Source organism: Cryptotermes secundus, unplaced genomic scaffold (assembly GCF_002891405.2).
Source record: "Cryptotermes secundus unplaced genomic scaffold, Csec_1.0 scaffold523, whole genome shotgun sequence".
NCBI lineage: Eukaryota > Metazoa > Arthropoda > Insecta > Blattodea > Kalotermitidae > Cryptotermes > Cryptotermes secundus.
In genome coordinates this window covers 974,558-987,507 of record NW_019734360.1, presented here as the reverse complement: position 1 = coordinate 987,507, position 12,950 = coordinate 974,558, and the positions used below count along the sequence as shown (strand labels likewise).

At 38.2% G+C, this 12,950-nt stretch overlaps 1 protein-coding gene across 8 annotated transcripts in view; it reads right to left on the bottom strand.

Annotated features, from left to right (window-relative positions):
- LOC111868860 (dystrophin, isoforms A/C/F/G/H) overlaps positions 1-12,950 on the bottom strand; it is a gene marked incomplete at its 3' end in the record, with an annotated part of 149,664 nt that overhangs the window by 18,957 nt on the left and 117,757 nt on the right. For 7 of the 8 annotated variants that reach the window (XM_033753202.1, XM_033753205.1, XM_033753206.1 and 4 more), the window contains 6 exon segments: positions 1,244-1,426; positions 2,448-2,591; positions 4,407-4,580; positions 4,852-4,980; positions 6,473-6,634; positions 12,414-12,566. In XM_033753202.1, the coding sequence (XP_033609093.1) occupies positions 1,244-1,426; positions 2,448-2,591; positions 4,407-4,580; positions 4,852-4,980; positions 6,473-6,634; positions 12,414-12,566 (945 nt within the window). 8 annotated transcript variants of the gene reach the window in all.

Sequence of the window (12,950 nt, the reverse complement as noted above, 5' to 3'; positions counted from 1 at the left end):
CATATAAATGCAAACATATACGATGGGGTACCCAAAAGAAACCGAACTAATTTTTTTGTGGGCAGAGCTTTTGTAGTACCGCGTTTTGCCGCTATGAGCGCATAGAGCTAACATTCCTGAGTCGATAAGCCGACTACCGTTGCTTCAGAAGGTAAGGACTAGTTTCGGCAGAGTTTATAGTGACAACTGTTTTGTGTGATCGTCGTTTTTGCAATGGCCCGAACACATGAAAATGTTGAAAAAATTCGTGAAATCATCAAGGAAGATCGACGACGGACCATTGAAGAAATTGTGGAGCTGTCGGGAGTGACTTGGAGCTCAGTTCAGCGAATTTTGACAGAAGATTTGGGAATGAAAAGGGTGGCTGCGAAATTCGTGCCACGACTGCTGACTGCTGAACAAAAACAAGGTCGCGTGGAAGCATGCTGTGCTTTGAAAGAAGAGTCCCGAAATGATCAAAACTTTTTTTCAGCGTTTTGCTGATGTTGCTGAGGTGAAGGAAAAAAACGACGGAGGCGCTGTCAAGCATCTCAAAAGATGAATTTAGACAATGTTTAAAAAATGGAATAAAAGACTAGACAAGTGTATTAGTGTAAGTGGAGAATACTTTGAAGGGGATTGAAGGTTTGTGCTTAAAATTTCAATAAATAAGTTTAAAAAAAATAAGTTCGGTTTCTTTTGGGTACCCCCTCGTATGTACAGTACAACTGAAGTTTTTACACAAGAAAACCCAAGAAAACGAAATGGTTATATAAGGCTACTCAAAAATATATCCACATATACATCGTTTGCATCAGTACTGTCAACTTGTTATTTACACAACCTTTAAATGGATGAGTCACTTTTTAGATAATATGTATTCATCAACAGACTAGAATGAATAAGTGTATAAGTATCGTTTTAGTGCTTCTTCATTGATAAAACTTTAGAGATAAGATGGTCGATTACTGAAAATTTTGATACCAGCACATGTGCTCTTCTGGAAGTATGAGAGGTTAGCAGTTGGTTTATGGAGAGAGTGCTTGTGTCTTGTGTTAACATTGTGTACAAGTGCATTGGTCTGAAAATGTTTGTCATTTGTAATGAAATTTATTAATGAAAATATACGTGTATATTCACATGGATGAGTTAAGTTCTCTAGTCTCTTAAATATATTTCTACAAGAATTATGCAATTTGTTACCCACAAATCCTAACAAGAAATGAATAAGAATAATGTGTCACATGGAAATAACAAGCAGTACCTTCAGATATGTAACGTGTGAATCCAAATTTGCATTAATTCCTCCTGTAGCTTCATACTCATCTAACTGAATCTCCACACCATCAATCCATTCATTCAAAGCTGGAATTTCTCTCTCTAAGTTCCGTGACAGTCCCAAAGCTGTATCCAATCCACCTTTAGCTTCTGTTATTTGAGAACCAAGCTATAAAAAGGAACAAAAAAGTTTCAAAGATGAGATGTCATATTCCCACAACTGCGAAATTTGTTATCTTTTCAATTATGACACCGTATAATTCCACAGATGATTGTGCATGCCTTGGAAGAATCAACTGCATCCATCTTTCATTTCTACCCTGAACATGGTGGCTGAAGGATCCTCTGTAATGTTAGTAAAACACATACAGAACTACAATGTCATAACCAAGAAAAACAAAACTTAAAAATAGTTCTACAAGTTTAAAACATTCTATTCAACATCACATACGATTTTCTCACTGCTTGCTGGACTGTGGACTGATACGGCAACATACATACATTTGTCATTCTTTTACACGTCATTAACTGTGTACCTACCTGCCTTGCCCTTCACAGCATTGGATTTCCTGTCACAAAAGCAAGTATCAATTTGCTAAGTACGAATCAATCTGATTTCTGTCTGGAGAAATTACTGTATTTATTTCATCAAAGCACAAGTTACAGATGGTGTGATGGTGAGCTATGTGCTCTGAACAACATATCGGTAAAATTCTGTAAAATGCTTATTAATTCATATTGTTTGGTGTATGAGCAACCATTTATTGAACTCTTACAGATCCATGACTACAAGTAATTATAACTGTTTCACTAATTCACACACTTACAGTTCACTAGCACATGTCTCCTTAGCCTGCTGTCTTCACCAGTTTTCTGGGAATGGATTCCAAAGGCAGATGTTCCACTTCCTCTGGGTTCCCAACCTGTCCCCATGCCTTAGCTATAGAAACTCTTGACTAACTCCACTGACTAACTTTAACTGACTGACCAACTGCTCCTAGCTTGTCCTGCTTATAGCATTTCGACATGGAGCGCACAGAAAGCATCATTCCTCTGCTGCTGTTTAATTGTTGCCATGAAAATATGTGCAGTGGCTACTTAGCAATGGATGTTGGGTAATCGCCTATTTCATGGTCATTGCCTAGCAATGGATCTACATACCACAATAATAAAGTAACACAAGCCCATACCTTGTTGTACAGTTCCTTCAAGGTGTCTATCCTTGTCGAAAATGCTAAAGGATCAGGCACAGCTTTGTCTTCCACCAGTTTTCGGCCTGTTTTAATTATGCTCTCTACCTCTCCTTTCATATCACTAAGGGTATGATAGAATCTCTGTAAAGCAACATTATTATGTGAATAACAAGTTAAGCATGCACCAGCAAAAGTAGAGTAAAGCAAAGGTATCCCTGTAACAGGCCATGGAGGCCCATAGGGTTGTGAGATGTTGAGGTTCCCACATTATCTAGACAATCGGCTCATAGATGGCAGCAAGGTTGTCAGCCCTACGCGCCAGCCACCCTCTACCCCCAAGAATATTCTAAGAATATTCCTGGCACTCATTCTGTTGCAGGCTGAGTCAACCCCAGGGCCATAGTGCAGCTGGAAGGATTAGGTCAACTGAAAAAAAATTCAATGACCTTATCAGGGCTTGAACCAGCAACCTTCTGGCTTATAGCATAGTGCCTCAACCAACTACGCTACCCACCTGTTCCTCCCATTATGATGCATAATTTCATTTGTAACTGCAAACATTCTCCTCATGAGGATTCTGCATTCCAGACTGTCTACAAACTATTTTAAATGCATTGCAGCCTAGTCTACTAACATTTTAGATTTGATATTCTCATGGTCGTGACCATGAAGATTATTGTCTTCAGGGATGTGCTGTGCAGTGTGGCACGTCATTACCAACAATCACAGCTACCCTAACTAAAGATGCAGGAAACAAATTCCTTTGAAATGTTGGTAACAAGTTACCAGGCTATACAGTGTCACATCCCAGGAAAATGGCACATATTAACATACTGCTATTTACACCAACAAATACCTATAATGATTGTTTTGTGGAAATGAATACAAATTTTGATACTTTAAAGCTTGTACTACACAATCTTCAATATTTTTCAGTAACAGGATGAACTCTGTTGGAAAAATAATTATCTTTTCTATAACCCAGAGGTCTATCTTCTGGAATGTAACTCCATGTAGTTCCTTGAAAGTCAACAGACCTTTCTGAGGTTTATGTCAACTCCATTTTTAGGGCTGAAGATTAAGCCATGCAAGATACCATCATGAAGTAGGCAGCAAGCAAAGATGGAGGCAACATGTTCCTTGAAACTGATGGCCTACTTTCATAGGATTACCCGGCATCTCAGAAGACAGAACTCTTCACACCAGTTCTAAAAAGTTGCAAGCCATAACTGATGCATTCTAGGAAATGTGATACGGACCTGTGAATTCAGATGGTCCCTTTGGAATGCCTTAAATGATTATCATCTTCACAAGGAGCAAGCTCTCCATTAAGTGTGTCCAGTTATATGTTATACCCATATAGTCCCATATATATTTCAACCTACATTCCCATAAAATTGTTCAAACACACTTTTAAGTTGGTGCTGTGACTCTGAAAGGTAAAGGTAACGGCAAAGTTGTTCCTATGCTTGCTTCATTGAGCATCACAAAATGAAGATGCACAGGAGAGTGGAGGTATAGCTTCACAGGACATGTAGCACACATAGGGGAGAAGACAAATGCATATAGGACTTCAGTGGAAGAACCAGAATGAAAGAAACCACCATGGAGACCAAGATGTGGGCGGGAGGATAATGTTAGGATGAATCTTGGAGAAATGGGATGGTGTGGTATGCCATGGATTGATGTGGCTCAGGACAGAAACCAGTGGATCGCTCTTGTGAACATAGTAATGAACCTGTGGGTTCCATAAAATGGCAGGAAATTCTTAAGCAGCTGAGAGAATGGTGGGTTCTCAAAAAGACTCAGCTCCATGCAGTTATCTGGTTAGTTATCACATTAATTAGTTACTTAGTCAGTCAGTCAGTCAGTTGCCATGTTTGTTTGTTTGTTTGGTTGGTTGGTTGGTTTCTTTCTTTCTCTGTTCTATGTCATAATTTTCTGAGTTAATAATACCAAGCAGTGTTTCAGTTGCCCTTCAATTCCTTCTGGGTCATCAGACGCAAGCTCCAGCAGACAAGTCGCTTCCTCCACACCCCTCAGCTCTCTCAGGGCCCTTGCAAGTCGTGGCTCCAAGTTTGATGGGGATCGAAATCTCTGGAACCTGAGTTGGACTTCTGAGAAGCGTTCCTGCCAAAACATAATCAATCATGGTGGATGTGAGATTCTTACAGTAGTGCCAGAAGCAGGTTGCAAACTGAGTTCAGCATGCCGCTTGCGTCTCCTGCTTTCTTGATTTAAACTCTGGCCACATTCTTCTGAAACACTGGACTCTCTCCCAACTACATAGCGCTACAACCCTCTTCAAAATCAATCATGCTTAACTAGGTTCTCAAATTCTGTGAACTGATTCATGTAAGTAGGCCCTGAAGTTCTGAAGACTTCTATAAATATGGCTCACCTGAAGGAGGAGCATCTGTTCCTGCAATCTGGCTGCAGCCTCATACTTCCCTGCAGACGAGTATGTCTTCACCTGCTCTTCCATTTCCTTCAGTGTGCTTTTCTGGGTTTCAAATTCTTCAGCAAGTGTCTGAACATATTACAGGAAAGTAATCTATAACTCATGTAACAATATATTTAAATTCACAAGTGTCAAGTGCTGAAAATTTCTACCTTTACAGAAACTGCTATATCTAACAGCGAATGAAACATCTTGGAATTTTATCTGAACTACATAGTGAAGAAATATTTGGGGATAATTTTTTTCTGTGTCTGAATTTCTTACAGAGTGTTTATAGCATATTATTCACCCACAAATATAGCTCTGAAAACCTAAAATGGTGACCTGATTTTACAGGAATTAAAGTGGTACTTCTAGGGTTAATAAAATATATTTCATGCATAGTGGTAAAAATGTTGGACCAGACTGTACACAAGCATCTCACTTATGTAACATTTATATTAAGCTATGTATATATGAGGTGTGCACATAGGAAAATCAGATTGCCTGAATTGAGTTTCGTTAGTAAGTATTCCATCCAACAAGAAGCAATTTCATAGCTTGTGCCTCTATGTTTCATACTCTTCTATAGAACATCACCAGGCACAGAAACACAAGTGAATATAAAAGGCAAGGCAGAGAAATAAACAATCTCCAATCAGCATTCAAACATATAAGAAAGTTTAGGAGAAAACACACACACAACCAAATCCAAACCGAAACCAAATAGCAAATAGGTGTCCAAGAATGGCTCAAGCTGTAATAAGAAGTTATTCTCTAGTATAAAGTTCTCTTGTTTTACAAATTTAAAACTATTCTTTTGACATCTACAGCCTGTAAGATCAAATAAAATTCAGATTATAGTCTTCTGGGATGTGATGCCATGTAGATTGGTAGACAGGTTCTTCCAAAATGTTGGCACCCTTTCAGGCTTCACAGAGTCATACCCCAGAAGACCATAATTTTAATAATCACCACAGTGAGAGCCTCAAATTTCATTAATATATTTCAACATAAATTACAGGACAGCATTCAACTAAAAAAATTCTGGCTGCTAAGTATCAAAACATATAAAGACATATGGAAAGTTGCACCTTACAGTTATATCACTTTTTCTGTGCACCTGGCCACATTGATCACGTACTTTCAAGCTAATAGCTTTTAAGAAGGAAACCTAGGCACTGCTACATACTTACCATAATTATTGCTACTACTACGGAGATTACCATCTTCTGTGATGTGATACCATGTAGCTTGGTAGAAAAGTGCCAATTTTTTGGAAGAACCTGCTACTTCAGACTTCAGGGTACTGAACTATACAATGTCACATCACAGAAGGCAGCAATCTTCATAGTCACCAGTGTGTAACCCTCAAATCTATTTACTGCTTCTGCTTCAGTACTTAACATTTATATATCAATGAAGCGGACTGTATAAAATAAAATATATGCATAATTATCGAAGAACAGATATAAAGCAAAGATTTTGTATTGAAACTCATGAAAAAACGGGCACATTTTAGAGTTACAAACAGTGAGACCAATGACCCTGTCAACAAAGTAAAGAGTGTGGCAACACACACCTGGTCATAATCCGGCAAATCGTCGGCGGTGATGTCGTTTTCAACACGTGCTGTTAGTAGTGCATCTACATGAGTTACCCATTCCTGGAACTCTAGGATATGGCTTTCCGACTGCTGAGCCTCCTGGACAGAGCCTTCAAGCAATATGGTACGATCCCTAGCCTACAAAGCAAGATGCAATCAAGCTCTGGCCTGTGCACGCCTTTCAGGTTCCAATGCAATGCAGAATGTAAGACAGTCAACACAAAGCACAGTACCAGTGATCCCAACACATTTCAGTAATTTTCATGAATTTTTAAATATTAGCTCTACTGCTGCATAGAGTTCATTCTGAATAATTTTATTTCTTTGTTTACTTTACAATTATTTGCCAACTGAAACTGTTGCAAACCATAAAATGGCAGAGTGATTATAAATGATGAATTTTACAGACCACAGAAATAGTGACAGTCTAATTTAAGGTACTATTCCAGCATTTTCCTGGACAATAAGAAGAAAACCAAGTAAAACTTCAGTCAGGATAATCTATGGGACAAGTTTTTCAAACCTGGGACCACCAGAAAACAAAGAAAGAGTAATAACCGCAACACCATGATCTTTGTTAAAGAAAGTAGTTCTATTTGCAGTTGTTCAGGAAATGTATTTTCACCTAAAACTTAAGTTTCACAAACTGCAGCACACCATACTAAAACAGGGGCATAAACGTTTTCTTCCCTACACAAACTAAAATTTTCTACTATGAAATGTGTCTCTCTTCATGCTGAAACCTGTAGTAACAAGCAAAAACTAAAAGTAAGTAAAGGTATCCCTGTACCAGGCGGTGAACGCCCATAGGGTTGTGAGACGTTGAGGGTCCCACATTATCTAGACAATCGGCTCAAAGATGGCGGTAAGGTTGTCAGCCTTACGCGCCGGCCGCACTTTACTCACCAGGAAAATTATTTAATTAATTCCTGGTACTCATTTCTGTTATAGGCTGAGTAAACCCCAGGGCCTAGTGCGGCTGGAAGGATTAGGTCAACTGAAAAAATCCAATGACCTCATCGGGACTTGAACCCGCGACCTACCAGCTTGTAGCATAGCCCCTCAACCAACTACGCTACTGCGTGCCCCGTAGTAACAAGCAGCGGATACAATTCAAACCTGGAACATCTTCCCTGTATACCCATTAAAGAAGAGAAAGGGCCTGGTCATATACACTACTGGCTGTCCTCACTACCACAACAAAATTTGGAAACGATCCATGATCACTAGTCCAGCCATCTTCCTCTGCTTCTACACATTGTAGAAAGGAGCAGGTAGTGAAGCAAAGATTGTGGAAACAATTATGCAGCAGCAGAAGTACTGTATTATTCACCATGAAAACATTTACTGCAAGTCATATGGAATAATGACTTAATTGGTGTATTAATTTAGTTTCAGACTTATAAATTTATTATTATAATTTACTTATTTAATGACATTTAACAATGACTCAGTAGCAGAATTAGTACAGCCACTTTAAGCATGTAGTGCTGTGAGGTAACTTGTTCTTCAAAATGAACAGTATCACCAAAGCTTTAGAAAAAAATCACACCTCTCTGTATTACACTTGCATGATGACACCACATAGCTATCATACCTCACAGGGCCATAGATACAGTAACCAGACAGTACACATTACTAAATTGGGATCACATAACCCTGCTGAACTCAATTAAATGCAAAGAAATCTCACAAGCAAGAAGAACCATGTATAACAACATAACCTATACAAACACATACATTCAAGTGTCAAGAGAATGGCAAAAGTGATGAAAAAACTTTTAACTTCAAAAAATTCCTCCTCCTGTTAAATCACAGCCTATTCTACCAATGTAAGTGACATCAGATAAACTTACAAAAGATACTGAACACTTCTATTCAGAAATGAATACTTACAGTAAGAGAATTTGAAGGCATGTTAGAATTCTCAAAATGTTAATGTAAACATTGCATCCATAAGCAGAGTTATAGCTATATTCTTTCATGCAGTTATGAACATTATTATTAAGCACATGCTACAAGAATGTGATGTACAAACTGTAATATATGGAACAATGTTAACTGCAAGGAATAAGGCCACATGATTTATCAGTACAGAGCCTTTGATCACTACAGTTCAGTTCATTGCTGTGCTTTTCAAACTATGTTGATACTTGAGGGTCACAGTCTCATGGGATGCAATGCCAGGTAGCTTGAGCTTACCAACATTCTGGAAGAACCTGCTCAGAAAGCTGAACATGGAGAAGAGGGTATGGATAGAGGGACAGGGAAATGAGATCAAGCTGCAAACCAATAGGAGTAAGGCCACTTCATTATAGTGTTCTTCCTACTCCCGTTGCTTTACTCAGACCTGGCTCCATTCTTCGTCCTTATAAGGACACAACTTCCCTCCACACTCAGATTACTGTTCTGTCCTGAAGATGGTAGTAGCTGGTTCCTCTGAAATGTTGATAACAATCTACCAGACACTACATGGCACCACACCTCAGAAGACAGTTATAATTATGGTCACTGCTGTGACAACCTCAAATCTTACACGTTTATATTTAACTGGGGGCACACGGTAACGTAGTTGGTTGAGGCACTATGCTACAAGCCAGAAGGTTGCGGGTTAAAGTCCCGATGAGGTCATTGGATTTGTTTTCAATTTACCTAATCCTTCCAGCCGCACTATGGTCCTGGGGTCGACTCAGCCTCTAACAGAAATCAGTACCAGGAATCTTCCTAGGGGTAAAGGGTGACCAGTGCATAAGGCTGACAACCTCACCGCCATCTGTGAGCCAACTGTCTACAGAAAATGTGGAAGCTTCAGCCTCTACGCCTCACAACCCTATGGGCCCTCGCAGCCTGTTACAGGGATAGCGTTTTTACCTTATATTTAATTTGATTTTGTATCAATGCAACAAATGACAATCTCATGATTATAAAGAATTTGGTCAAAATACCACTACTGTAATCATGTAATGTATAAACAAAAATGTTGCCTTCCAATAACCAAAAAAGAATTATACATCTTTAAACTGATATGCTCTATAGTAAAATATTGCAAAGTAACCTGCAAGCATAAAAGTACTCGGGCTTTCCGAATCAAAAAAACATGTGTAAAAATGAAGACTGCTGGGGGTAGCACACATCTTGCTGCAGCCAGGTCCTCCAGTATCTATACACTCTTCCAATCACATTTACTTCTCTACCCTGAAGATGGAGGTTGCAGTTTTCTATAAGGCACTGGTAAAATGTTCTACCAGACTACATGGTGCCTCACCCCATAACACAGTAATCTTCAAATTCACCATCACAAGAAATTCAACCTCACAAATGCTTAACTATTTCCAAACATTTTTGCCACCATGCGTTAGTCAGATGGGGAAGGAGCAGGTGTGTTTGGTTCAACACACATAAGCTAGTAAAGGAACATGGGAACCCTCTGTGTCACCACTTCCTGCTCTGTAGCAGCATTTGCCATTTTGTGTTCAGTGACCAGCCTCAACAAATGGTTTAAACACGTGAATTAGGAGACGAGGCCTACACTTCCACCTCCTGTGATGTGAGGGCACCATAGTATGCACCTACTCCTCAGTTTCTCACACAGCCAACAGCACAAAGAACAGAAATATCACTTCTGTTACACTGTCTACAGTTAAGTTATCTGTATCACGGAAATGTGCAAACTATTAAAGAGATATGGTGTAGCTCGATGAGTGAAAACAAAAATTTGTTTTTATGCCATGGTAGTAACTTCTGGAAAATGCTTAACATCATTACAGAATAATTAGTCTCACCAATCACCTGTTTCTTTAATAAGCTAGTACTGTTATCTTGTTACTTGATCAGTACCACTAATTTCCAAACATCAGAACAAAAAATTACCTTAACAATGGCTCAGATAATCCAGAATACAAATAACATCCAACACAGTTTAGTTAATATTACTGTTCCAATCTTTTGCAAATTAAAAATCAAAATATAATTTGTTGCCAATACAAGCGAAACCACTGTTTAAGGTTTATTTTTGAAACTGTGGATTTGAACACTACACTTAGGAAAATCTTAAATGGAGGAAACTTAACACTGTAATTATTGCCTCAGAATCAACATAACTGATTGTTAAATAAATGAAAACCTTAAATTAAGGAACATTAAATAAGGCATCTACTATATATGCAAAATATTTGAGAGGTAAGTTCATTCATCTTAAGGCTTCCCAAAAATCATTCAGGCCTAAGCATTCAATGCTCTTCCTATCAGAAGAGCCCACAGAGGTTTAGACTTGTACAGCCTAACACATTACAAATAAAGCTTACCCAGATAACACCACATGCTGTAAATGCTTTTTGCTGTACCTTATCATGAATAATTGTGATAGCCAAGGGTAAGCATAAGATTTGGGTTTTTATTGCTTCTCAAAATTTTAAAATATAATATGAGAAAAAAAAACTGTATCATGACATCTCAGGGGCACATACAAATTGTGCAAATATTTCTGTTGTGGCCCTGAAGAGATTAACTTCTGTAAATCCTGCTCTTGTGCAAAAATAATCTAGAGTCTGGAGTCCTGCTCTCTTCCGAAATCTGCAAGTAATTAATCACATTCAGACCATAACTTCTTCCAAACAGTATTCACAATTATATTCCTTATTCCATTTCGTGATTCCTTATTTTATCCAAACCTTCCTGTTTAATGTGTCAAGATTGCTTGCCTGAGACACTGGCAGGTGAAGTCATAATGAAGAAAGTACAGAACAAAATATACAATACAAAACTAAACAAAAAGACTGACTGGTGAATGAGAGAGAAGGGGAATGAGGATGGAAAGCTGGCATATATTCACAGCGTAGCATCCTTTTGTTGCTGTAAAAAATATTATGCGTACTAATAATGGCATGTTTCATTTTTATAGATGTTTAAACAAAAATACATTACATGAATGCTCATCAAATGGGTGTTAGTGGACTTTATCCCTTTACATAATTTCCACACCAAAATTAACCCCATGTGTGAGCATTCAAATAAACTTCTGCTACATATGAAGTAGCATTTAAAATTTGAATTACAGATTTCTTTTTCCTGCCATTTTCTTGAAAAATCAAAGGAAGATTAATTGTAGAGAAAAGGTACATCCTTGCCATCTGTGAATGACAAGTGAAAAACTAATCTCAGGGATACCTGAAATGGGTCACTGCCAAGAATGAAGTATCATTATTTGTCACAAAAGTGACACAACATTCCTGCACAAATGGTTAACCATCACTCATGAGAAGTCTTCAGGTTGCCTCTATTAGCAGAATGTGGAGCAGGAACACCATTATCTATATGCAGTCAGCAGTGCTGGCCATGCTGTATGCATATAAACATGTATGAATCATTGTAATGCATCTTTCATGTCAGCATTTACTGAACTCCAGAGCTGTGCCATCACTTAAGCCCCACAAAGTTTCATCTGTGCAAACTTTACTTCCGTTTCGTATCATGTTTAACACGTTGCTTGACTGTGTCCACCTAGGCAAGGTCATAAAATCCATTTCTGACACTGGGACACCCTTGGGACAGATTCTGTAATCCCCAGTGACAAAGTGATAATTATAACAATGATCAGTAGATGGGACCTACAAACTATCATCAGATATGAAAAGTGGCAGGCCTTGCATTCTTCACATTTCCAAAATTCTGTCTTTGATAAAGGTTTCATTCTGTGAACAAGAAACCTGCACACAGATCTAACTGGGAATCAAACTCAAAACTCCCTGAATGAGAGTCCACTGTCATACTAGGCGCACTCTATGTCCAAAAGTATAACAGTCAAAACAAACTGGTAAGCACATGGGTTAATGCAAAGTTATCAAAGCATTACAAGTTAATTATACTTACAATTCACCATGCCAACTTATGAAGCAAGTAAGTAAGTAATTTCTCCTACCTGTTGACTCATATGGCTCCACCTGGAAGTAATAGCCTCCACATCTGACTGAACTATCTGAGGCATGATCCTGTCATCGACAAGATGGCGCCCAATTTCCTGGATCTTGGCTAGACGAGCTTCTGGATGATTTCGAATGTAGTTTTCAAGATCCTTCAAAAGAATGTGACATAGTCCACCTGGTAAATTATTTACCTTCACAAACAAATTGGTGACATTAATTAGAGTGACTTCTGAAAGTAATCCTGACATGACACTTCTGTTGGCACAAGCCAAAACAGTAACATAATACAAGAAATTATAATAATAAGAAGGGGAAATTCAGATGACACACAACAATATATCATTTCTTTGCTCTTTAGTCTGTTTATTCTGACAGCTTTATTAAACATTGAAACATTGAAGATGGTTTACCATGCCTACTTTCATTCTATTATGAACTATGGATTAATATTTTGGGGGAACTCTTCACATAGTGTAATAATTTTTAAAATACAAAAGAATATAATTAGAATCATTACAGGATGTAGAAGTAGA